Source organism: Falco naumanni, chromosome W, assembly GCF_017639655.2.
Source record: "Falco naumanni isolate bFalNau1 chromosome W, bFalNau1.pat, whole genome shotgun sequence".
Lineage (NCBI taxonomy): Eukaryota > Metazoa > Chordata > Aves > Falconiformes > Falconidae > Falco > Falco naumanni.
Genome location: NC_054079.1, coordinates 9,791,808 through 9,819,678, shown reverse-complemented (window position 1 = coordinate 9,819,678; position 27,871 = coordinate 9,791,808). Strand labels below are relative to the sequence as shown.

The following is a 27,871-nucleotide window of genomic DNA, read 5'->3' as shown; positions in this document are numbered from 1 at the left end:
AATTTGCTTTTGACTGATAGCAATGGAAGTATTTGATTTGGGGTTTTTTTTGACTGCCAAAGTAGCTACTAGAGTATAAAAGTACTATTGATCACAATAAAATAAAATGAGCTAGAAGCTAATAGAGAACCAGATAAAAGTGGTCTTGTAATATTGTTTGGATATTTTTTTAAATCAAAATTCACAATCACTAGTTTGGACATAGGTGTATAAGGAAAATTCCTCATCAGTTATTTCAAATGAGTTGCTTGAAAAGTGCAAAATCCTGTGCAAGTTCTTTTTTTAACCTACATGTAGGTCTTCAGGGCTTGTGGTTGCACTATTTTAAATTGTAGTATATTCTTTAGACTAATGGAAGAAAAAAATACCTTTCTCTCTTAAAGTGTAACATTACCAAATTCACATTGCCTGTGTAATAATGGTGAGATGACTTTCCAAAATCTGTAGTTCTTGGATTACCTGATATGTTGGATAAGTTGTTTTCAATTATATATTGTACTTTAGCTGAGCTCTTTTGACTCTTTCTAGACTACAACAGCAGATCAGCTGCTTGAATTCTTTAAGCAAGTTGGAGAAGTCAAATTTGTGCGAATGGCAGGTGATGAGACACAACCAACGCGATTTGCTTTTGTGGAATTTGCAGACCAAAATTCAGTACCTCGAGCTCTTGCCTTTAATGGAGTTATGTTTGGAGACAGACCACTGAAGTAAGAAATTAATTATTCATACAAATATTGAATGAGAGATTTCTTAGTTCCTTATGCGTCCTTAATTCCTTATACATTTATGACTCTGGTGTGCAGGAAATTGCTGTGATGAATATATTTTTCAAAATAAGGACCTATTGTTAGTAAACTGGAATACTTTTATGAACTACAATTTCAAGGTTGGGCATAATTTTCTCCAAAAAGAATATGGATGGCATAGACTAAAATATTTCTGCATCTAATTTTGAGTTAGTGAAAGCCATAACAGCGAGAAAATCTGCAAAGTCTTTGGTACTAATTAAGCTTTATATATGTTGTGTATGTAATTAGTAGGCTTTAATGTAGAAATCTGATCTGAAATAGAGAAACAGATTTCTAGACTTCTACTAGGAAATATTTTAACTCAGAAATATTGTGCTGCATTTATTTAAAAGTGATAAGATTTGAAAGCAATAAAAGAGATATTTCAGATGCTTAGAACAGATGAGTGTTTGTGGGAGAGGAGGATAGAGAATGTCTGATCTGACAGGAGATAAGAGAACAGCTGGGTATTGTGAAGGAAAGTAAGAAAGATAAACATGGTTATCTAGCCAAAAGGTGTCTGCACGCTTGTAGTGATATATAGCTATGTAACTGCATGAATGGTTTCTGCCCTGAGCCTGGTGGTACATACAGCTGGAATTTGTATCGGGGCTCAGAGATATAAATATGAGCTTCTCTGTACAATAAAGAGTCTCTGGTTGAACCACAGAGTTCATGCCTTCATATGCCACAAGTGTTAGGAAAATTCTGTAGTTTTGCTGAACTTTGAAGTTTTTAGTCATATGTGGAAGTTGAGGTGTTTTCTTATTTGTTTTTCATTTTCTCTTTAAAAGTGTTTGGGAGTTAACGGTTTTATTTTCCCTTAATTTAGAATAAATCACTCCAATAATGCAATAGTGAAGCCTCCCGAAATGACGCCACAAGCTGCTGCCAAAGAACTGGAAGAAGTGATGAAGAGAGTAAGGGAAGCCCAGTCTTTCATATCTGCTGCTATTGAGCCAGGTATGCTCATTACCTAACAGGTGTGTTCTGTGCGTATGTTGGCACATGCTTTTTAAGAGCACTTTTGAACACAGGAAAAGGTACTCAAAGGTGAACATTTGTGTGGGAAAACAAAAGAAAATAACCAAAATTATCTTCATGCAACAAAGCAGTGGAATGAAGCTGACTTTATTTCATCATATCTTATTTTCAGATATATGCTCACTGAATGTTTTCAAAAATACAAAGTCAATACTAAATTAATACTTAATGTTGGTGCTTTTAAAGTTCAAAGTACTTACAAACTTAAATGCCTTTTTTTTTTTCCTCTTCTAGCACCCATTAATGTCATAGTTTCATGATGAGAGGGAGCTAACATGCTGCTGAAAGCAGCAATATTATGTTTCCATTTAGCAGGTTAATTTTGTCACTGTGCTATGCTCTTTTTCATGCTGGCTCAAGATTATGTGTATCTTTGTAGCAAATGGGATCAGAGAATGAATCAGTAAAACCTAGCATATTGTAATGGACTTTTTTTCATCCAGATTGGTTCCCTGATCCTTGTTAACACTGAAATGCTAGGTCAAGGAGGAAGGTGTTGGTGGGTTGAGTGGTTAGACAGACATTTCAGTGCTGATATATGCTGCATTATACTGATTGCAAAACCATAGCATAAAAAATTCTTAACTTGTTAAACTTGCAGTTGAAATACTCCTATTTCTTTTCATCAGCAAGACTTTGTCATTCTTCATAGTAAGAAACCCTGATGTTGATTTACATAGGTTAGATAGTGGAGAGTCTTGAGGGTTGGTGTTTTTATTTTTTTGGGGGGTGGGGGATGTTTTTCTCCCAACCCTAAAAATAGTTCTCACATTTCTTCAGTGTTAAGCAGCAGAACAATACATTTTTAGAGTTTCAACCAAAGTCTGCTGAGGTTACTGGTAAACTTTCTGTTGACTTCCTGGCCCTTGGATCAAACTTTTCACCACCTTCTCTCCATCCCTTCTTCCCCCCAAACAGTGTTTGAGGAATAGAACTTCAATATTTGTACAGTGGTTGGAATATCTAAAAGTGTAAAAAGTACTAATTATTATTTACATTTTATGCTTTTAAAAAGAAAATTATGCTCTCTGAATTTAATCTATTCTTCCAAGTTTATTAAAAAACCCCACCAACAGTAGTTATATTAAATAATATACCAGAGGAGAACATGTTGTAATCTTGTGCATTGTGTCAGCAACATAAATCCCATTCTTAACAGAGCTAGCTGTTTATGTGGTTTATGTGTACTGCTGCAGGATGGTTGCACTCAATGAGTACATGCAATGACTTTCTTGGATGTTTCTGAAGGATATTTGCAAAGAAGGAAGATGTGCAAAGCACAGGCCCCTTGCACTATATGTGTGGTACATTCCACTTGCGCCAGACTAACTGGGATCTTTAAATGTTCTGAGCTTACACTGCAAAGTGTTTTTTTCCTCTCAGAGTCTGGAAAGAACAGTGAAAGAAAAGGTGGTCGATCTCGTTCCCATTCTCGTTCAGAATCCAGGTCTAGCTCAAAATCCTGGTCTAGAAGGAAAAGATCACACTCAAAACACAGGTAGGTATGTTTTTAATATTTTGGACTAATCGATCATACTGGGTTTTTTTGAGTGGTGGTGGTCACTGAGATTTATGGAGTTATGAGACTAGTATCCTTGACCAGATCAGAGTAACTAGGACCTTTGTCTCTGAACAGATACTCTTTCCTTCTAAATGCTAAATATTTTCAGGATTACTTTCAGGTAAAACACACTAGAAGGTACTTTTTGTGCCATGTAGCATAATCATTTCTATGCTTTCATGGTACATTTTGTGATATGTAGCATAATACAGTGGTCAAAAATGAAATTGTAAAAAGAAACTGTGTTTTGTGGAGGGAACGTTTAGTTTACTGTTAACACCCTGAACAGATAGGCTGGCTGGTTTTGCTAGTAGAAAGTTTCTGCTGTCCTGAACTTTTAAACATCTAGTTAACAAATGCAGTATTTTTATTTACTGTACTGTAAATGTAAAGCTATATTTTTTTAAAAGCCAGAAGAAAAAGGCTTTAGGGGCAGTTTTTTATTCTTCAGAGTTTGTTTGCTTTGTTAATTTGTTCAGCTCTGAAACAGGCTTTGAAATATAGGAGGAAATGAAATTACTAGATCACCATTAAAGTTTACCCATTAAGATTTTTTTTTCCAAGAATGAGACAGTCTTGCAATGTGAGACTTACAAATGCTTCCTGAAATGGTTCAATGTCAAGAATGTCTTCTGATCATTTACATAATCAATCTAAAGATATTTGGCTCCATTAAGTATCAAAATAATAATAAAAAAAGAGACTCAATGTATGATGGCTTACACTTTAAAAAGGTGAGTGTTGTCAGTGTTGCAGTGACAGCACTGTTGCATTTTTTTCATCCATTGTCTTTTAACAGGGCAACTAGAATTCTTTTACATACAGAAAAGCTGGCCAGAGGGACACACCATATCAGTTACACTACCAAACAAATATGATCTAAGTGGAGACTTCAGTTTTGTAATAGCGTTACACAGTACATGTTATCTAATGACATCAAAATATTGGGTACATTTTAATGCAAGAAGAAACATTTGTTCATTTCTTTATTGCTTGCTTCTCTTCTGTTTCTCTAACTCAGGACATAACTGAAAAACAGTCTGTTTTGTGTAACACTGCAGTAATCTCAGTGCTGTTTTGTACTGACACAAACAAAATTGATTTTTAGAACATGAATTTGCTTTTTTTTTTTTTTTACTTGCAGAAAATCTGTACTTTAAACAATGGCTGGTTTTGTGGTGTGTGTGTGTTTTTTTTTTTTTTTTTTAAATTATTTTACCACTGTTACTGTCAGTTTTGAGAAAATGCCAATCTGATCTGTCGAGGCAACTTCATTACTAAGAATAAACTGTCCTTACCACTTCCCAGTTCTACTGTTTTATAAACTCCCTAAATTGCTTTCATCTCTATGATATAAAACTTATTCAAAGTCTTATTTGGACTAAATTGTAATTAATTTTCCCTGTAATTAGTTTGTATTTCTACACTGATACATGGAGCAAAGCTGTAGGTAAGAAGTGATTGCCTCTCCTCTCCTCTTGATATATGTTACTCTGTGCATCTTGAGCTGCAGAAGACGGGTAGAGCTGGTATTTTTTTGTATCTCCCTGTTCTTCAGGATTTATTGAGTAATATACATGAATTTCTGTCTTTGGTAAGTTTAACTTCATCGTACTTTAACCTCTCAGGCAAAGTATCCAATTATGTGTTCTTTTGAAACTTAATGTTCAAATTCAGCTTTTAATTTTTCTCTTCCTAGGGAATACGATCTTCCAAATATAGGGAATATTTTGGAAAAAAAAAAAGAGTATAGTAATTTTTAAAAGTCTTGTTTTCTTCATCAAATCTGAGACTATACAATATAAGTTTATCAGAAGTCTTTAATTGGATTTCTATTGGAGTATCTGCACGTTATTTGCATTCCTTGTTTATTGTGTAGTAAATGCTCATTCCTTTTCTTTAGAACTCTTATAGTTCAAATCCATTTTTCAGAATATTCATGGGAGTCATTATGAAACATGAATATTACTTAAATGGTACATTGTTTAAAAGGAGGGCATGTGCACCTGGTGAAGCTTAAAGTATCCATATTTACAAAAATGTTGGTAGGCAGTATATTACTGAGGTGTAACTCTATATAATTTTATGTAGTGAGGCAAGATTTATGTGGTTTTTTTCCCCTTCTTGGTTGACCCAATTTTAATTAAGTTTCAATATTAAGTATTTTTCTTCTGGCATTGTTTGTATAGAAGTAGATCTGGTAACAGATTGCTCTCAAGACACAAGGACAGACACAGATCCAGAAGTCCCCTGAAAAAACGATCTAGATCTAGGGAAAGGCAGAAGTCAAGAAGTCGTTCTCATTCTTGGTGAGTTCCGTTCCTAAGAAACAATACTGTTCTTTGCACAGAGTACAAAGTTTTTGAAATAAATCTAGCAAACCTTTTAGGTGATGGCAAAGGATGGAATCTGTAAATGCTTTAGCCTGTCCCTAGGCTTTGTTTGTGGGAGAAAAGTATAGAAAGTAAATTTTTATGCTGAGGTGTACTGGTTTTGGCTGGGATATAGTTAATTTTCTTCATAGTAACTCATATGGTGCCTACAGGGGTTAAACCACAACACTGAGGTACCAAAGCTTTGATACCAAAGTCTAGTCTACATTTATACCAATGTCCAAGCTGATCGAAAATAGGTAACTTTAATTGTCAGACTTTAACCAATGGATTAAGTATGTTCCATGTAGCCTGTGCAACACACAAAAAAAGTGGATGATGCTTCTTCAACCTTCTCAACAAATACAGATTCGATTCAGGTTGAACTTGATCCCACATTCTGAGAACATGTAAAAGTTTTTGTGCACGAACTTTTATTTTTGCCTTTCACTATTTCATATTGGCTATACACTGCTGTAGCACAAATGCATGTGTCTGTTATGTGGTATTATCACATGAAAAGGGGGTGGGGTGGGTAATCCTCTCGGCCCCAGGTGTTTGATCTGTCTATCAGGGCCCCAGGAAAGCAGAGGCCCTTGTGCCCAACCAGTCTGTCAGCATCCTGTTACAGGAACCCTTCACTGAACAGTCCCACTGGATCAGAGGGCAAATCAACTGCCTTGTTCAGGGAAACACACCAACAGAATCAGGGGGACCCCTCAGCGGGTCTGCCCACTTTATTTGAATGTGTTACCCACTGCTGGCAGCTGCTAGCGCCCAGAAAGGACTAACACTAACAATTTACAGAATAACATTCTTTATTAATATGAAATCGTGACAAAGTAAGATTCGTGATTGCTGGCGATAGGGACTGTCTGCAAAAACAAGCTTGAAATGATACACAACCAAACTATATACAACTAAATTATGTGGCATATGAAGGCACGGACCCCAAGTCAGTGAAGAAGTGAGATCCTTTATTGTACACATAAGTGCTGGTTATATACAATCGCTTATCTATCCAAGCTCTGCCCTGGAATGTCCCTACGTGCAGCAGAGCACCTGGGAATCTGTCAATGTGTAGCAAAGCAGTTGCTCATTATGAGCTGTTGCACGCTTGTGGTTTCACTGCCAAATTTGGCCACTTATCTGTACACTAAACAGTTCTGACAATTCAGCCTTGTTTCTCTACAAGGTCAACTTATTTTCGTCCCTTACAATTCCCCCCCCCCTTTTTTTTTTTGTTTGTTAAATTGGATAAGGTTAAGGCTGTGTGAATTTGAACCGTCATAGCTTGATGGACAGCCCTTTGTATCGTGGCTTGCATCAGGTTCATCAAACATGGTAGATATATAACAATGACCAAAAACCCTAGCAATGTAACAAACCCATAGATCACTATATTTTGTATCCAAGGACCTAATCCTGTGGTCCAATCCCAACCTTCAAAAGGATTCCATCCAGAAGCTTCCTTCAACTTATTCATCAAATCATGTAGCTGTTTCAAACTTTGATGAATTGACACGAATTATCACTCAAGTTCTTACAGCACATTCCATCAAACTCCTCACATCTATGCCCATGATCTAGTAACAAAAAAATCAATTGCAGCTCTACTTTGCAAAGTAGCATGTCACACTGACTGTACATCAATCAATAATTTTTGAAGCATCAGACTAGTCGCATTAGACTGTTTGCATTATTCTGGCTTGTTCTCTAGCTCATCGTTGGTAGGAGGTCCATGATCAGCTGGTCGAACGAGCCGAGCAGGGATCCACTGAGGCCCTTGATCTGTAGAGACACAAGCATACCCTTTCCCCCAACTTATTAATTCTACTGTAATGCTCCATTGGTTAGTTTCTGGGTCTTTGTAGCAGACCCAAGGCAGTTCCTGCCAAGCAGGACAAGAGAAATGTTTATGGTTGGAAGAGCAGTTGAAAAGATTGATCACACATAGAGCTTTCCACAGTTGCTCCTGTGGTGAGGTACCTGGGCTATTCCCCCTTTTTTGTTTTTGCAGCATGTCCTTAAGAGACCGATGAGTTTATTCAACAATGGCCTGTCCACTGGGCGAGTGGGGAATGCCCGTCACATGGGTAATGCCACAATTTTGCAAAAACAGGCACGTGGGTTGCGCTATATATGCTGGGCTATTGTCGGTTTTAATTTGAGCAGAAACTCCCATGGTAGCAAAACAAGCAAGCCAATGACGGCACATGTCACAGCTTTTCTTCCCGGTGTGAGCAGTGGCAAAAACATAGTGTGAAAAATTGTCAACCAAAACACGAACATATTTAAGATTCTCAAACGAGGGAATATGTGTGATATCAGTTTGCCAAATTTCTCAGTCTTGGAGGCCACAAGGATTAAGACTGGGATAAAGGGGTAAAGTTTTGAGAGTCAGGACAGCCCCTCACAATCTCCCGGGCCTGTTCTCGTGTGAGGTGATACAAATGTTGCAGCGCCTTAGCATTTTGGTGAAAAAAAGTCATGTGAAAGCTTAGCCTGTTGATAAGCACTGGGGGTAACAACAGCCGTGATAAAAAAGTCCGCCACATTATTGCCTTCAATAATGGGACCAGGCAATGAGGTGTGTGACCGCACATGTAAAACAAAATAGTCATGACAGCGATCCTCCAATAGGAACAAAAGATGCTTCAACAAAACAAATAACTGTTGGTTAGGAACCGTTTTTAAAAATGAATGTTCCAACCTACACACTATCCCTGCAACATATAAAGAATCTGCAACTAGGTTTAAAGGTTGTTGTCTAAACAATGTAAAGGCACGAACAGCTGCAGCGAACTCCACTATTTGTGTGGAGCCAGTAACAAAGGTAATGTCCAAGTCCCAATACACTTGCTCATTTTTCCATGATACAACGGCCTTTCCCGAAGGTCCCCAGCCATCAATAAAAACAGTCAGGGCATTTGGGATAGGTACATGAGAAATATGCAGTTTCAATTGTAAGGGTAAATCAGTTAAAGATTGAAGCAATTTATGTTGAGGAATAGAAAAAGCAATGGTTCCACTGAAGTCGGCCAGAGCAGACTGCAGTGAGAGGCTTTGCTTAACCCAAAAGTCAAAGTCCTGCTTGGCCAAAGGCATAAAAATGGTGGCTGGGTCACAGGCCATAAGTTCCTGCAGACGATGTCGTCCCTTTTGAATGAGGAGCACCAACATGTCAATAAGAGTTGTCACTGTTTTGGAAAAAGAGTGAGGCAAAAAGATCCACTCCAAAATTCTCAATGGATCCTGGTGTTCAGTTGCCCATTGAAACAAGAGAGCATAAGGCTGAAATTCATTATAAATCAAAACCAACAAAACAGGCAAAGTTAGTATAATGCAATGACTCTGATGCTCCTGTATGTTATTAGTCATGGTTTGCAAAGCCCTTTTGGCCTCAAAGGTGGAGTGTACACGGCGACAACAAATTAGAGTCTCCTTTTAACAGGGTAAACAAAGGTGCCAGGTCTCGTGTAGTTATTCCCAGCTATGGTCACACCCAATTGATGGTACCCAGTAACTTTTGCAGGTCATTGAGGGTCCTGACATTTGTAGCAAGGCGTAGAGGTTGAGGAAGAATAGCTGTCTCAACAATTTTCCATTCGAGGTATTTCCATGGCACTTGAGTTTGGACCTTTTCCTCTGCTATACAGAGGCTGTCGTTGCTTAATGATGGTCTTAGGTCCATCATGGCTTGAGTGACCAATGAGGAGGATGATGCCGATGCCAAAGTGTCATCCATATAGTGGTAGATGAAAACCTGCAGGTACCTTTTGCGAATAGGACCGATAGCCTGCGCTACAAACATTTGACACATGGTGGGGCTGTTTAACATGCCCTGTGGCAACACAGTCCAGTGAAAACGCATGGTGGGTTCCTGATGATTAATTGCTGGCACCGTAAATGCAAACCGAGGTGCATCGTCAGGATGCAACGGTATGGTAAAGAAACAGTCTTTAAGATCAATCACTATAAGTGACCAGGAGTCAAGCAAGAACCTTGTTGTGCATTTGCCACTACCATTTGCTGTGACAAGGCAGCAGCAAGTAAATCTGCGCCATGGACCTCGGTGCCAACATTCTGGCAAGCCCTTATCATATCTGCTAATGAAGAGTTACGGTTCCAAAGAGGACACAAAACTCTTTGATATTCAGCATTTGCATTTTCAGCTGCGAGCTGCATGAGAAGTAATTAATTGTTTGGCTTCTTCTGACTCTACTTGTTGAACTATCACATTTTGTAGGAGATCTAAAAAGTCTGTGTAAGGTTCTTGGGATCCTTGCCAGAGAGCCACAAACGAATGTTCAGGCTTTCCCCCAGGGACCTCTCTCAAGGAGGCAAGAGCTATCTGGGTGGCTTGTTCAAGTGCCTCTCTAGGTAATTGTACCTGTGCTACCGCAGCAGAATATCTGCCTTCCTCCATCAGTTCATCCATACCTATATCTTTCATGTTCCTTAAATTACCCATTGTCTGCATAGTAGCTCGGTCCTGGTACTCCGTTATCCAAACTGTATACTGTGGAGTACGAGGCACGGACTTTGCAAGGATTGTGAAGCAAAGACATTTATTGTTAGTTACAGCTTTTATAAGTTCATACTCTGTACGCGCGCTGGTAAAAGCTTTACTATTGGTCAAACTCTATTGTCCATGAGCCCAGCTGCTGTTCCCTATAGGCTACTCTCTGCTGTTCATGCTGTTTCCTTTTCTTCTAGAGGTGAGATCACATTCCTCCTTTGTTTCTGTCTCATCCGGGTTTCTTGTCATACTCCCTCAATGTTATTTACCTCTTTGCTGCGGGATCACAGCTGCACATTATCAATGTCAAAACAACCCACTGTCTCCGTTCCCTACAGTATACTGCATAGAGGTGAGCATCATACACCACAGCGCTTTCCAGTCATATGGGGTCATAACATATCCTTCTGGAACAACAGTGTACAAGTTCATGGTAAATGCCTATCTGAGTCCAAAATCTTTAACTGAGCATCTGAGTTCTTTTACAGCTTCGTACAGGAGTTGCTCCCACACAGCTGGTCGCCCTGCCTGGTACTGGACGGGGAATGCACCGAGTAATTCCATATCTCCCTTTCGCATAGCCTCTTTTCTGCACTGATCTAAGGCACAGTAGTATACTTCAAACAACTCATCGGAATGTGACAACTCAGCCGGTTCTGCCTAAAGTGCAGGATCTGTGGGTGGGGGCGATTTCGGCTGTTTTGGTCCAGGCTCCTCGGTCATAGCATTAAATGGAGCCGTTGGCTCAGTTGGAGGCACAGGGATTACACCTGCATCGTTATCATCTAATGAGTAGAGGTCTGGCTCCCTTTCTGGATCTGCTAAGCCTGGGTCAAAAGGATCATCAGGCTGGGGATCGTAATGCAAAGACAGCAGCTGCTGTTCTTTATCTCCGCTTGCTGTTGATGAGGCTGTCCTGCTATATAATGTGGGAGGTTTGCCTCATTAACAGTCTGTAAACGGCTAAGAGCCAAAAACACTTGCTGCTGCGTTATCAGCAAACTCTTTGATTTCTCATCATTTCACTGTCCCAATTCATCCCTGACATGTTTCCATACAGTGATATTCAGCATGCCCTCTTTTGGGAACCAAGAACAATTGTCTGGAGCCCATGCCAAGAGGGTTACAAGGGATAGCTGAGACAAATTGTCCCCATAAGTCTTTAAAATGTTCTGCAAAACATCCATATGATTTTTCTGTTCCCGTGTTAATGATTGCCCCATGGTTCCCAGCCACTCATCTGCCGTCCAGCAGTGGTGACAAGAGCACTCGTGTATCCACCTTCCCTGGTTCAGCTGGGCTATGCCACCAGAGTTGCAGTTTTTATCCCTCAAGTCCCTGTTCGGGCACCATTTGTGGCATATGAAGACACAGACCCCAAGTCAGTGAAGAAGTGAGATAGTTTATTGCACACATAAGTGCTGGTTATATACAATTGCTTATCTACCCAAGTTCTGCCCTGGAATGTGCCTACGTGCAGCAGAGCACCTATGTGTAGCAAAGCAGTTGCTCATTACGAGCTGTTCACACGCTTGTGGTTTCACTGCCAAATTTGGCCACTTATCTGTACACTAACAGCTCTGCCAATTCAGCCTTGTTTCTCTACAAGGTCAACTTATTTTAGTCCCTTACACTTAGGTGGGGATACCTGAATGCCCCAGCTTGCCGAGATAATTATTATTTACTTTGCAGGCTAGGTAGTGCAGATGACCTACCTAGACAGCAGCATTCAGTCAGCTGGAAAAGCCCATTAGTGACCAGGGCATCAGATGTTCTCCAAGCTGTTGCTGCAACTCTTATACTTCCCACAACTCTGAAAGTATCCACAGTTCATGATGTACTAAAAGGATCTTTCATCAGGTTTAACAGCTTCCAGCCCAGATACTAAAGGCAAAGGATGCCCAAACTACTAACCTAAGACAGTTACTAATAATGACACATTCGAACCCAAAGAAAGTATAGATTTGTTTTCTATTTTCTTAATAAAGTGAAAGACTTAACATCATGAAATTTGAAATTACTCTTGAAATCTTTTACGTTCTTTACAGGTATGCATAAGACATAGTGGGAGACTTCAGCTGCAAACTAAAATCTGATTTTCCACCAACAGAATTTACCTCTGCAGCTAGCTTCAGGTCCTGCACAGAGGAAAAGGGCATCAAATATATTTTATTAATTAATGTATATAACAAACATGTATAATATCTGTTGTATACAGTCTTTTTCCTATCCCTTTTTAACCATTAATCTCAGACCTTATACCTCTCTGTGCACTATCAAGCCTTGGACTACTTACTGCTCCGAAACTCTTTACTGCAGCCCACAAACTTTCACTGTTCCTTACAAATGAACCCATCCCTTCTCTGATGGGTGTTGGCTTGTGCACTATTTGCACCCTGCACAATGTATTGGTGTGGTGCTATCTCACTTCCTCTCTCCCTCCTGTTCTACCACATAAATCTGAGAATGACAGATGGCAAGACTAACAATTAAAAAACCCTTTCTTTATGTAAGTACTCAGTGTTCTTTCTCTACAAGGTCAACTTATTTTCATGCCTTACAAAATTATAATCACTAATAAAAGCTAGCATGAGTTAGTTATTTACCATGCATAAGATAAAGTTCTTATCCAATAGGCATCCATATGGGGGAGAAGATCGTTTCAGCCTGTCGACTGATCCTAGAAGTTATGATGGAATTTTCCCCCGACTTCTCCCCTCATCTGTCCACTTTTTATACTTCATAGTACATTGTATATTCATTCATCATACACAGGATCGGTTACAAGTTTCTTGCTTCTAATGCAAATTAGTACGCGTCCTCAGTACTACTGAAGTTCTCTGCTAACTACGCATGCTCCTCAAGTGGGATTTTGCCCTCTTTCGGGGGGGGGGGGGGGGGGCTATATGAGTTGGAGGTCGCAATCTCCCACTACCATTATTATCTTTGTCCTATTTTCAACTACTTTTCTGTTGATGTCAGTGGATTGCAACACCTTTATCATCCTGTTGCCTCTTATAGCCAGAACTTTCCTCACTTGAAGGCTTCTTTCTGTGTAATTTAGATAATGGTGTTCTTTTCACTACCTGGTCTTTGTTTCTCATCCTCCCCAAGGCTGACTCCCTTGATTAGAGGTCCCTTCATAACAACTTTAGAGAGTGAGTCAGATTGACCTAGCTTTGTGAACGCTGAATCAGAGTTGGGTAATCCAGGAGATTAGGCAACAATTCCTCCTGTTATTCAGGTCCAGGACTAGTCCATTTCCATCACATTTAGGTGGAGCTTGAGTGACTCTAGTCATACATATTGTTGTTACTAACTGGTATCATGTGCCCAGCGAGGTGTAGTAGTACCTTGGAGGCAGGTAACTTTGAGATGGAGGTGTGTGTTAGTATTACAATGAGATTATTTCATCTGAGGAAAGTCATTTCACCACAGTGGTTGGCTCAGCCACAGACATCTCATGGATTCTTCATGTGACAACTGCTATGCAGCTTATCAGCTGTGTGGTGCCATCAAGTTCCCGTTCCTGCAGGGAGCACAACAGAGCCTGGCCACAGCACCTCCACTCCACTCCATCCTCCATCACTCCCATCAGCATGTGCTGAGCTGGCAGGATGTGTTGCTTAGGGAACTGTGGTGATGTAGATTCCGTGCATGCCAACCATCCTGAAGGTGATAGCTGTATTTTACCCTACAAAGCTTTCTGTAATACTATGCTTCTATTAGCACCTAATTTTTCTCTAATTTCCCCCCTCAATGTGATTTTCCCACAGGTATATTTACATTTCAGGATCTAATACATCTGTATTTTACCTAGTCTATTAATTTTTACGTTTGATTGTCTAATTATTGAACTGTGATATTCTAACAAGATTATTCCTGTATCTCCTTGGATGATAACTTAATTTTCCAAGGGATGAAATAGTGAATATTCACAAAACAAAAGTGCCTATGAAAGTATCTTCGTGAATAGAAACCTCGGTACTTTTCTTTCTGTTTCATCTCTGTAATTCCCCGGAATCATTTAAAGGGAGTTTCATACTTAGGTTGGGCAGTTGTCTCTTGTTTTCTGTGGGGATAAGTTTTTTGGGAAAGAGAACTGTAGATCTGTGGACCTCGGTGGGAACAGTTGGGAGCAGGCTACATAGCTGGGCTTCATTGATGGATCCTTTTGACTCTGTTGCTGTCTGGAGCTTCTCGAGATATCTGTTCACTGGAAGGGGCAAGTCCAATGAAATCTCAGTGATAAATAACTGGAAGGTGCTTCTTGAGTCATTGTGAGACCCCTTGCTATTGCAGAGATTGTGTGCTGTTTCATCTTTATGAACTTACATTCCTTCTGTGAGACATCTAAAGAGGTATTTGCCCAAAACCTGATGGGAACCAAAGTCTTCAGGTCACAGACCATGAAACAAACCTACTATTTATTTGTAGCCAAGCACTTGTTCCAATGAAGAAAGGTGGGAGCTGTGTGTAGGGCCTTTCATGTCTGAAGGAGTCTCTTTGAGAATCTTTAAAAATCCTAGAATAGGTACCAATACCAATAGACAGCAACTTCTGTCAGTCTGGTTCTCTTGGACATGAAAAGGCCTGCTGATCAACTCTTGTGCTTTCTCCTGTTTCTCTCTCTGAACAATTGTTCATTTTTGTGTCCTAGAGGCAGGTCTAGGAGGCATGTCTCTCTTCCCTTTGCTAGAAAGGAAAGATGGTTCAGAGCCTCGCACTTCCAAATAATCCTTTACCAAAATGTAATCTTTTAGCCAAAGCTGTGATCTAATAAATTTTTATTTGGCTTGACTACTAGAACATCCATTTGAATTTTCCTCACTGTTTTTATGAATGTGTATCATTTTGCCTATCCCAAAGAAGCTGGCTTGTTCTGTTACTTTGCTTCTGTTTTTACTGTCTTACTAATTTTTCAGTAATTTTCAAATTCCTAATGACATTACAGATGATTGAATTGTCTTAGTTGAGTTTTGACCTTACATTTGCCTTTTGAGGGGAATTTGGTGAGATTTTATCCCTGTTTTTTTGTTTCTGTGTATTAAATGATGTTGGACTTCCAAGCAGTTCCAGGATATTTATGTGAGAGGACACTTTAAAATAAAAATAAAGACTTCTGTCTAGTCAGCTGTCGTTATTCACGTGGGGGTGGTTAATCTGAAGTCCATTTTATGTGGACATTCTTTTAGTAAAAAATGGATTTACAAATTGGAGACTTTGTCTCCTGACAAAATGCAGAAAATTTATGTATGTATAGTAACGTAGCTGTGAGGTAAAAAGACATATTATTTCAAAGTATAATAATATCACTTTGAAGATCACAGTTTGATTCGATTTTGGCCCCCCTTTCCCCAATTTGGTTTCCAAATTTTTCCTAGCTACATAGCCTCTCCCTCATGGTGAACAGGGGTGGAAAATTAAAATTTTGAGTAATTACTATTTTTCAACAGAACACATATTTTCTCTTGAACAATTAATGTATGCTAGAGTTAGTTGTAATTTTTATTGGAAAGTTCAAAGAGGAATTGATGGATTTGTGTTTGGCTTTTCACAGGGACAAAAAAAGAGACAAAGAAAAGGTCAAAGAAAAAGAAAAGGCCAAAGAGAGAGACCGAGACAAAGAGAAGGAGAGAAACCGGAACAGAGACCAAGAAAGGGAAAGAGAGCGAGATAAAGAGAGAAACAGGGATAAGGACAAGGAGAGGGACTGGGAGAGAGAGAAAGAGCGAAACAAGGATCGAGGGAGAGTTAGGGACAAGGATAAGGATAAATATAGGGACTGGGAAAAGGCCAAAGATAATGAGAAGGAAAAAGACAGGGAAGAGGTAGACCAGAACAAGGAAAAATATGATGTTGAGAAAGAGGGGGAGAAAGACAGAGAGAAGATTAAGGACAAAGAGGGAGATAAGGGCAGAGGGGACAAAGAGAAGGACAGAGACAAAGAAAAGGAAAAAGATGAGGATAAGGAGAAGAAGGAGCAAGAAAGTGAAAAAGAGAGAGATAATAAAAACAAGAAAGAGAAGAGATCCAGAACACCCCCAAGAAGCTATAGCTCTTCAAGAAGATCTCGTAGCTCCAGCAGGTTTGTTTAGAATTTTTTCATGTTTTTTTGGGCTTGTCAGTACAGTGACACACCATGAAAAATGTACATTTTAATTTTTATTTATCAACATCACTGTGTCACTAATTCAATTTGTATTCTTTCTGGTTTTGTAGATTTCCCTATAAGGTAATGTCTATTACAAAGAGCTCTGTATGATGCTTGATAGAAAATAGTTTCTTGTTGGGCAGCTGGTGCTTGCTTTTCACATAACTGTATAGTATAGTCCTTGAGGATAGTAAGTAGATGGTTCTTATGCCATTTCTCTGTGTTGAGGCCATCCAAAACATCTTTGTCCTGCTGAAAGTTTGAGTCACTGTTACATAGTTCCTTGGTTACTTACTGTACAGTGTTGGTCTGTAGAGCAATTTGTTGGGTTTATGAACAGTTGGGTGGTAGTATTTGCCACTTGGCTACCTTAAGGATGGCGAGTGATTAATTTTCTTGACTAGATGGCTGAACAGCAGGAAGCAAGCATGTCACTTGGCTGGCTAGCCGTTCGGAAAGTGAATGTATCTCAGTTGGAAGATAAGGATACCTTGTTTAGCTGGTTAGATGGCCAGATACAAGTAAAAATTAACATTCTTTAACCATGCTGATAGTAAACAGGAAAGCAGTCAAGGTTAATCTAGCTGTTGTTTTTGCCTCTGAGGGAAGGTAAACTGTGTAGAAGTCTGGATAAATTCAGTACAGCAAAAAGAGGCTGTGAGATAATTAGCTCTGTAAGTGGACTAACTTAGGCATATTCCAAAAGTGTTGCAGCTAACTGAAGCTTTGGTGGAAAAAGTACTTTCTGAATACCTCAACAGAGTTCAGTAATATTGCATGTCAAATTTAAATACCAAATTTTATCTGTTACCTTGAGAGAATGAAATGCTGGATGAATTGAGAAAAGTTCTATGTATTATAATCACTTCCCTGGACAAAAGCAAAATTTCCATAGCCCTCAAAATTCAGGAGTTCATGGTTCATATAATGCAGAAAAAGCTGTAATGGTTTCTGAACATTCTGTTTGGGTTATATGAAATGTCCATGTTGTTTTGCAGGTTTATGGGCAAAATACTGTGGTTTCTTTAAGCATATGCAGCAATGTTAGCATTATTTCATGGGTTGAATAGCTGCACAGAGTAGAAATAGTTCTGTTAGCTTTGAAAACATAACATTTTATGCTTGTATGCCTCAGGAATATTGAATTAGATAAGTAATTGTGCTGGGTTGACCTTGGCTGTATGCCAGGTGCCCACCAAGTTGCTCTATCATTCCTCCTCCTCAAATAGGGGGAGAAAAATATGAAAGACTCATGGGTCAAGATAAGGACAGGGAGAAATTGCTCACCACTTACCATCACAGGCAAAAAAAAATTTACTTGGGGAAATTAATTTAATTTATTGCCAATCAAATCAGAGTAGGGTAATGAGAAATAAGAACAAATGAACTCATAGTACAAAACCCTACTTTGATATGAAAATAATTTGTTGTATAGATGCCATTAAACAGGCACAGTGTTCTTTTTGAAGATGTAGGATGAGAGAAATACATAATTTTTTATACGTATCCGTCATACAAGGAGAGGCAGAAAGGGCTGGGATTATTTAGCCTGGAGAAGAGAAGGCTGAGGGAGTATATCAGTCCATGTTGAATACCTGATGGGAGAGTGTGAAGAAGATGAAGCCCAACTCTTTTCAGTGATGGCCAGTGACAGAGCAAGAGGCAATGGGTATATGTTGACATATGGGAAATAAAAGTTTTTTCTAATGTTTAAATTGTGTGTTTTCTGGGCAAACTGGAATCAGTTGCCCAGAGAGATTGTGGAGTTTCTATCCTTGGAGATATTAAAAACCTGACTGGACATGGCCCCAAGTAACCTGCTCTAGTTGATCCTGTTTTGGAAGGTTGGGGATCTGGACTAGGTGGTCTCCAGAGGGTTCTTCCAACCTCAGCAATTCTGTTATTCTGAAAAGTATTTGTCAATAGGTTGGGCTACCAGGTCCTGGTTAGTTTGTATTTCAGGGTGTCTGTTTCCTTTGGTGATTGACTTAGCCTAGTTGAAATGGTTACAAACCATTCAGGAGAAGATTATCCAGCAACCTGGCATTTCAGCTGTCTGGATTTACACTGCAGCGTTGAGTTGAGACCATTTTTGAAGATGAAGATCCTTTTTCTGAAGAGTGTAAAATATTGCAATAATAGTCTTCTTTTTGGAGAAGAGGTAGAGGTGGAATAGAACATACAGGACCTTCTAAGAACTAGATGGCAGCTCACCATGTTTTACTGACAAACAGCATGCAAGTACTAGAAATCAGATGGCTATTTTTGATTCCTAGCTGAAGAAAGAGACACAGACCAGAGGAAGAGGAGAATCAGGATCCTTTTGCAAGAGACATCTATAGGCTAGCAAAAGATAGGTAGACTTTGTCCAAAGACTTCTTGATGGCTGAATTGATATCTTCCTTCATAACCCAGTAATGGCCCAACCTGAAAGTGGTAATATCAATTCCAGTCAGTCTTATCCATTAAATATTTTTTGTCTGGGATTTTTTCTTAATTTTTTTCTTTTACCTAAACAAGGCAGAGAGACTCCATATATTCAACTGGCAATTTCTGGTGGCATTAGCAAGGCTCAGATTCCATCAGGGTCAAAACCAAAATTTGTGCCTTAATTGGAGACAGAATATGAAGAGGCTGAAAGCTACCTGTCTTTAATCATAGAATGGTTTGGGTTGGAAGGGACCTTAAAGATGTAGTTCCAACCCCCCTGCCATGGGCAGGGACACCTTCCACTAGACCAGGTTGCTCAAAGCCCCATCCAACCTGGTCCTGAACACTTCCAGGGATGGGGCATCCACAACTTCTCTGGGCAACCTGTTCCAGTGCCTCACCACCCTCACAGTAAAGAATTTCTTCCTAATATCTAGTCTACATCTACCCTCTTTCATCTTAAAGACATTCCCCTCTGTCCTATCACTACATACCCTTGTAAAAAGTCTCTCTGCAGCTTTCTTGTAGGCTCCCTTTAGATACTGACTGGAAGGCTGCTATAAGGTCTCCTAGGAGTAATTTTGTGTATGAATTAGAGACACGGGATCACTATCAAAGTTTTCAGACTTCTTTTTCTTAAATTTTGCTGTATTAGTGTTGCTTAAGAGTGTTAATAAAAACAGGTGCACAAAAATCTTTGTATAGATAAAAGTAACAGAGGTAGGAATGCTGTCAGGCAGCTTGAAATATGAAAAGCAGAAACTGAAAATTATTTTTAATGCATAAACAGTTTCTAGTTTGAACACAATTACTAGGGCACTTGGTTGTTCACAGATATGTATGCAGGAAAACAAAATAAAGTGGGGATGTACTCAATATAGACCAAGTGGGAGCATTGTCAGAATAATATATTCATTTCCAGTACCTCATTTGAAAAAAGGTGATGATAAATGTGAGGTGCGTGTTAAACAGTGAATGATCAATGATTGTGGGGTTTTTTTCCCTGTGATTTTGAGGCTACTTTTTGTTTTGTTTTGTTTACCAAAGGTTGTATCAAACTTAAGAGCTTGCTGATCAAAATAGTTATGAACTTTTGTCCTGTGTAGCTTCAGGAGGTCAGGCTAGATGATATTGTTAGAGTATGAATCCAGATAGTGATACTAGGTATATCTTAATATATCCTTTTGTAATTTATCTAATAACTGTTGTTTTCTTGGTCTTTCTAAATATTAAAGAAATTAGGTGTGAATTGGAAAAGCTGGTATGCATAAGTGTAGGGTTTTTGCTGTATCTTAAAATGCCCTGTAAATTAGTTTTTAACTTCCCTGTTTTTCTTTGATGGTTCTTCTTGTCTGCTTTTCTTGGTCTATGAAGAGGTGATAGGAAAGAGTCATCTTACTTTGACAGAGATAGGTTCTATCTTTACACTGAATCACAGAACCACAGAATGGTCATGGTTGGAAGGGACCTCTGGAAATCATCTAGTCCAACCCCCTGCTAAAGCAGGTTCACCTAGAGCAGGTTGCACAGGATCACATGAAGCTTTACTTGCTCAATTTTTACTTTATTTTAAGATGTGTCTCAGTATGTTTGCAACCAGTTGTTTAATGTTCTGTTGTTTGAGTTCAGGCTCCATAACAGCAACTTCAGTACATTCCATACATCTGTGTAAAACAACTGTTTTGTGAAATACTAGAGCTCTTTAGTGTGTTATAGAATGATACATAGGTTTGCTGAGCATGGACTGCTAGGAAAACAATTGATATTAACTTATTTATTTTGATTTTGACAACAGCTTGAGCTTCATTGCTCTGTTTGCTTCTAAACCAATAGGAATGCTAGCTCATGTATTCAGGAATTAAACTTCAGTCACACTGAACTGAAATTCCAAGGATCTTAAGCTTGTAATGTTGTTTTAAAGTTTGTATTGCTCAAGTTATGCCTTTTGTTTTAATGTGGATTTAATTGGATTCTTTTCCTGACTGAAGAAACTCTTACTTAATACAGGATTAGTGAATTCAGTGTGTTTTCATTGTTATCAGGTATAAGCATATGAAGATAAACATAAAACTAAAATCTGAAAGGACACAATTTTTCCCCTACTTCCCACTTCCATTCTCCCCTTTCCCATCAAACTGAAACATGAATTTTTTTTTCTTTGTACAGTTCATATATTATTGGTGATATATAATGTTAAATTCGGTGATTAGTTATGTCAGACCATTTTAAGAGCTTTCTGGTTTTATGCAGTTCCTGAGTTTATTATTTTTCTTCTTTGGTGATCTTCAATTTCTTGGTCCTCCAGAGAAAGGCGTAAAAGGAAGAGTAGAAGTCCCTCCAAGTCTCCTAAAAGAACAAAAAGAAAGTCTTCACAAACTCCTTCTCCAAGAAGGTCAGTTTGATGTAAAACATTAAAGTTAATGAGCAGTAAAGGAGCAAAGAGTTACAGTATTTCTGTTAAATTGAAATGTGATAGAGATCAGTGTTATGAAAGGAGCTAAGTCAGTTTGTGTTTCTTCTGGGTTGGTTTTTTTTGTTTTTTTTTGCTATGCAAGAAGCTCTTTAATAATAATTTTCTAAGGAAAAGGTCTGTTTTCCGATAAACAGAACACTCAAAGGTGGATGCAGATACATATATTGAAAACTATTTGGGAAGTATTTTCATTGGTTTACTGCCTTTTCACTAGTCATCTCAGATAATTTCAATTGGTCAGTATGATTCAGTTATAATTTAAAACAGAACAAAAAAGACCCTTCATGTATTTGATTTTTGGTATGCTTTCAACTGGAGAGTTTTAAATCTTAGTGATACAAATTTGCTTCAAATCAATAAAAGCCCTTCATTGGATATAGATTAACTTGGTTTTCTCTTTGCAAATACCATGTGTACTGAACACATTCTTTAGCTCTCTTCCCTTGTCTTTCTGAAGAGGTTTTTGTTAGGTTTTAGTTTTTGGGTGTTTTTTGGGGGGGGTTGGGTTTGGGGTTTTTTGGGTTGGTCTTTTTTTTTTTTTTAATCCCCCAAATGAGAGTTTAATTTGCAGTTAAATGGTTTGAAGGTGACTGAACCTTTCTGAAGGAAAGCAAACCAGGATACTAACATTCTTAGTTACTGTACTGTGCAATTTATTGTACAGTATACTCAATGTATGCATTGGGAGTACATTTATTGCTGTTGGATCAAATTCTGATTTGAGTAAAAATTTTCTTAAACAGAAACAAGAAAGAAAAGAAAAGAGAAAAGGATACAAATAATGAAAGAAGAGAAGGGGAACACTCTACCTCCAAGAAAAAAAGTAGTAAAGAAAAAGAGGGAAAGGAGAAATCTGACAAAAGCACCACTACTTTCAAGGTAAGAAGCTGTGTGACCAAGTGATAAGTGGAGTGCTGCAAGTGAAATGATTATTGGAATTCCCTCCCTCCTTTTTCTTTCTCTTCCTCACCCTTCCCCCCCCCCCCCCCCCCCCCCATTTCCTTATCCAAATTATTGCCACTGGAGTTTAGGTTTTGCTAGTTGGAGACATGAAAGTCATTCTCCAGTTGACGTTAGCAGGCCAGTTGGAGAAGTCTGTGTTTGAACTTTACTGGACCTATAGGAGCTTGTGTGAATAGGTTACAGATACACTTTGTTTTATTTTTGCTCTCTGTTCTGTGCCATATGTTAGGAGTTAGCTGTAAAATATCAGTAGAAGGTTTACAAAATGTCCATTGAGTTCATTTAGCCCATGACTTTCAACTCCATCTATTATGGCGGTCACTCAGGATAGGAGAGGTGGTGTGTTCTGTGGAGTTATCAGGTACCAAAGCCAGTGTTGCAGCACTCTCCAAACTATCAAGCTGCAACAAGGCCTTTTACCATCTCATCCAACATACTCTTCATACAGTCCCTCTACTTCCTTGTCTTGCCTCATCCAGGGCCCACTCTCTTTTCTCTTGTGTCTTCCTCTCCTACTTCTTCCTAGGCTGCTCTCTCTTCATTGGCTCTCAACCACTTAACTTAACCAGCCACAGCTGCACCTTATCTACATCGGCCAACCCACCGCCCCTGAAGCCAACCCACAGTTGTATATTATCAATGCTAATTAGCCGAGCTTCATTCCTCTACACTTAGGTTGGATCACTGCTGCACTTGCGCTGCTTCTTGTAAGGCTTGTCTTCCATTGGTTCAGGTGGTTCCTGCTACAGTCATTTCTATAACATGCAACTCAAATCATGGGTTACAACAATTTAAAGGTATTTCCATTACAATCTCCACCCCTGGTCCCTTTGGGCCAGCCTGTAGGTTTTAACATTGCAATGAACTCCTCCCCTTGCCCCTGCTCTGCCTTGGACTTATCCACAGACTGCAGTCCCTTAGGGGTATATCTGCTTCAAGTGGAGTCTTATGATGAACCATTGTCTCTCCAGGGGTATACCTGCTCCAGCATGGACTTATCCACAGCCACAGTTGCTTTGAGGTACACCTATTCCAGTGTGGCCTTCTCCATGGGCCACAATGCCTTCAGAGATATACGTGCTTCAGTGTGGCCTTACTTGCAGCCACAGTCCCTTCAGAAGTAAATTAGCTCCAGCATGGCCTTATCCCTGGTCACAGTCCCTCCAGGACTGTACCTGCTCTGTCATGGGCTTATCCATGCCCACATGCTTTGAGGTGCTCCAGCATGTCCTCACACACAGCCACTGATGCTTCAAGGTGTACCTGCTGCAACATGGACTTGCCCTTGGGCCAAAATTCCTCCAGAGGCATATCTGCTGCAGCACAGACATAACCATGGCCACAGATGCTTTGAGATAGATGTACCTGCTCTGGCATGGGCTTTTCCATGGCCACAGACACTTTGGGGTGTCCTGCTCCCACATGGGCTCATCCACAGGTCACAGTCCTATTGACTCAATTTCACACTGGAGTTCAGGCCTGTTCAGTACAGCAGCACAGAAACAGCAGCGATGCCCTGACTGTCTGCCAGCCCTGGTGCATCATCATTGCTGTTATCAGAATGTTCCCGGGCACTTCACAGTAAAATGATAACCAGTACAGCGGTACAGCAGGCAGCAAAAGCAAAAAGCAGCCAGTAACAAGCACTAGACTCTAAGGCAAGCACAGAAACCTGCCCCTTAATAACTAAACAGCAATAACAGCTATAGATTTGATCTAGCACATTCCAATCAAATCTGTCATTATCTTGAACCCTTCGAGCCCCACGTTGGGTGCCAAAAAGGACTGTTGTGGTTTAACCCTGGCTGGCAACTAAGCACCACACAGGCGCTTGCTCACTCCCCCCACAGTGGGATGGGGGAGAGGATCAGAAGAGAAAAAAGTGAGAAAACTCGTGGATTGAGATAAAGACAATTTAATAGGTAAAGCAAAAGTCACACACGCAAGGAAAGCAAAACAAGGAATTCATTCACCACTCCCCATTGGCAGGCAGGTGTTCAGCCATCTCCAGGGAAGCAGGGCTCCATCATGCGTAATGGTTACTCGGGAAGACAAACACCATTGGTCAGAACATTCCCCCCCTTCCTCCCCCAGCTTTTATTTACTGAGCACGACATCATATGGTCTGGGATATTCCTTTGGTCAGTTGTCCTGGCTGTGTTCCCTTCCAGTTTCCCATGCACCCCCAGCCTACTCACTGGTGGGGTGGTGTGAGAAGCAGAAAAGTCCTTGATGCTGTGTAAGCACTGCTCAGCAATAACTAAAACATCCCTGTATTATTAACATTGTTTTCAGCACAAATCCAAAACATAGCCCCATGCTAGCTACTAAGAAGAAAACTAATTCTATCCCAACCAAAACCAGCACAGGCTGTCAAGCTGAAAAGATTATTAATAAACTTTTACTCTGCAGTTCAGCCTCTCCCTGGTTGCTTTTGTCTTGGGCTGCATATTGGGCTCTGCAGGAGTAAAGTTGAATATTTAAGGAATAGTATGGGATTTTTCCCTTGCAAAATAGAAGGTGGTGTGAATAAGAAAAGAAACATCTTCAAATTGTTTAATCTTAGAATTTTAAAAGCAGCATGCCTTTAAGGAGTAGTTTGTGGTACTCAATTATTCTATCTACTTTTATAAAACAGCTGATTTAGGTGACTGTCCATATACTTAGGTAATTGTCTTACCAAAGAACTATCTTAAAATTTATCAATTACCTGACAAAAAAATACGAAAGAAAAATTTTAATCCTGTTTTATTCAAAATATATGGTGAAATCTTAATTTTTTGAACCATTTCTCATAGATCCCATGATACTGTTTCTTCTGTTTTACCTGAATATTAATGATAAAGACAGATAACTTTATAGCAATGATTTCTTGGTTGACGGGTTGTTATGATTGCCTAACTTCAGCCAATTGAAAAGAAAACTTTTTTTTGGAAAAAAAAAAAGAAAAGCTGACATCTGTATTCTGAAAATTGCTGAGACAAGATAAGTGTGTAAAAATTGAGGCAATCAAAATACCAGGAGTTGGTTGGAAGTAATATCCTGTGATGTAGAGTATGATTTTTTGTTTGTTTGTTGTTGGGTTTGGTTGGGGTTTTTTTGTAAAATAATTTTATCTTTGGTAGGACAAACATCACACTAAAGAAGATCTGAATTCAGAAACTGACAAGGAAGTAGGCAATAGAGATACGCAAGAGACAGATGAAGTCAAACTACAACAGAATGGGAACTGTCAGCCAAATGATGAAAACCTCTCAATTAAAATGGAAGAGGTTTAAAGCAAAGAATGGACCTATGACTCAATTAAGGAATGAAATCCAAAGCTTTTTATTTCTCAGAACAAGGAAGAAAATGTCAAAGCAATCAGCCTGAATATGGTGATAGTACTAGTAGCTCTTCCAATTCTTGTGATAGCTTTCTTGATTTCTTGCTGTAAAGCAAGAGAGCACAGACCAGTAGTTATACCATGAAAAGTCAGATGCCATCAGAACTATTCATCTCTGAAAATCCATGCATTTCCATGATGGCTGTACTAATTTTTAAAATGATTTATGTTAAGTTTTGCCATAAGCTGTTACAAATACATAGAAACTAAAAGATGTAAACCTGTACTATCCAAAAAAAAGCTGAAGATATGCATTTAAGGTTGTTTAAAATACTGCTTGTTGATGAATTTTGTATTGTTTTACTTTATGGGTTAAAAAACTCACAAAAACTTCAGTGTGTACTGTTTGATATGCTTGGAAAAGGTGCATAAATATACTCTTTATTTTGTTATAAATTAAAACTATAGAAAAATGTTTTTTAAACATAAATGCAGTTTTATGGTTCTTATTTTAAATGCCCGATGACTAGTTTGTTTTTCATTTGTTCACTGCTTGAGATTCTTGGGTTTTATTTAAGACAATTTCTCACTAATATCCCTAAAAATAATATTTCTTTTAAAGTATTTGAACAATGCATGTTACTTTTCTGTTCCAAAAAGGAACATTGCCATGTTATAGATAATAGGTTAGCTTACTGGGTTATTTTGGAGTTGGTTTGTTGTTTATTTTTGTCTTTATAGAAGTGAGCACATCTGCATGATATTATTACAACCTACAGCTTTGTTTTGAGCCATACTGTGTATGTTCAGCTGTAAATAGTACAGGTGCCATTATGAAAATAATTTTTTCTTATTTGTTTAAAAAAAATATGGGAGCGCAAGCAGAAGCTTTAGTGCCTTCTTAAAATAATGTGGTACCTTCTAGAAATGTATATGTGCTATTACTCATTTTCAGTTAAATCTTATATGATCTCTATTGCCATTTTGCCACCACCATGCTGTAGACAAGAATGCAAGTGATTTGTCAGAATGATTGAGTCACTTGTTAAAATGCTAAAACTCCATTTTTACTTCTGTTTTTTATTTTTAGAAGAGATTTATAGGTGAAAGCAAAGGTGCATTTTGGGGACAACCACTGTACAAAAGTAGTAGCTGGATACAAAGCATTTTCTGATCACCTGCATCAAAGACAGCCCTTTAGAAATTTAATCTACATTTGGGTGGCCTTAATTGTTACCTCTCCATCATAATCTCTAATACTTGTTGAGTGATATAAAAGGAATCATATGCAAAGTTGAGGGGATAAATAATTTGGGAAAAAAAATCTAATTTACATAAGAGTTATATGGTAGAGATTCTTTTTTCATTCTTTAAAGAGAAAGCATGTAAGAAGAGAATGACAAAGCAAATACTTTTGTCAAGGTAAAACATGGCTTGTGCTCTCTGAACTAATTTAATCAGTTTCATCATTGTAAGATTTCTTAAGAGTCATACCTTTAAAATTTATACCTAAAATCAAGTAGATTATTTTTAATACAACTTAATACAATCAACTGACTTCATTGCCTTACCTCATGGGAAGTGTTATTTCTTTCAGTTAAAAAAAATCTTAATAGCATATCAGCTATTTGCAACACAGTTTGGCTGTGAAGCTGCTTAATCACTCTTTTTTTTTTTTTTTAATAGGATTTTATGTTCTTGCTACTGTGTACGTTTAAGGCTATAGAAAATGCTTTACTATGTAAAGTATAGACAGTCATTTCTGTGATGTTTAAGCCACATGTTGACTGGTAAACAACTTATTCTGATAAGAATGGCAAATCTGTATGCTTATAGAAAGACTGTGAAGGATTGTGTCTTACAACAACAGCTGTCTTATGATGTGTAAGTAGCACAGAGTAAAGAGATTCTTTGTATACTTGTTATTTTTGGTACCATTTCACTAATAAAATTTAAGTATTTTAGAGGGAAGTTTCTGCTATTACATACTTTTAGTTGATCTGGTCTTATTCAGGCAGCTTCTTTGATTTGAAATGTGGATACAAGTGAAAATATACATGTGTTATTTAGAATATCTTTGAAAAACTAAGTTTCTCCTTTGAGAGAAATTAGAGTTCTTGCAGTGTATCACGTTTCAGCTGAGATGAGTTTGTTTTCTGGAGTTATTTTATCCTGAAATTGAATAGCTCTATTATATAGTGGTTAAAGAATATGTAAAGGATTGTGTACAGTTAGCTAA

General features: G+C 38.6%; 1 protein-coding gene across 7 annotated transcripts in view; it reads left to right on the top strand.

The window, feature by feature from the left end:
* LOC121080340 (splicing regulatory glutamine/lysine-rich protein 1-like) overlaps positions 1 to 27,871 on the top strand; it is a 69,687-nt gene that overhangs the window by 22,881 nt on the left and 18,935 nt on the right. For 4 of the 7 annotated variants that reach the window (XM_040578275.1, XM_040578279.1, XM_040578278.1 and 1 more), the window contains 8 exons: positions 529 to 707; positions 1,621 to 1,751; positions 3,216 to 3,330; positions 5,583 to 5,702; positions 15,848 to 16,375; positions 21,177 to 21,263; positions 22,088 to 22,223; positions 25,433 to 27,596. In XM_040578275.1, coding sequence (XP_040434209.1) covers positions 529 to 707; positions 1,621 to 1,751; positions 3,216 to 3,330; positions 5,583 to 5,702; positions 15,848 to 16,375; positions 21,177 to 21,263; positions 22,088 to 22,223; positions 25,433 to 25,585 — 1,449 coding nt within the window. In that variant the 3' untranslated portion in view covers positions 25,586 to 27,596. Of the gene's footprint in view, positions 1 to 528; positions 708 to 1,620; positions 1,752 to 3,215; positions 3,331 to 5,582; positions 5,703 to 15,847; positions 16,376 to 21,176; positions 21,264 to 22,087; positions 22,224 to 23,278; positions 23,635 to 25,432; positions 27,597 to 27,871 lie in introns of those variants that run through there. The other 3 variants (XM_040578276.1, XR_005825329.1, XM_040578277.1) reach the window with 3 other exon arrangements.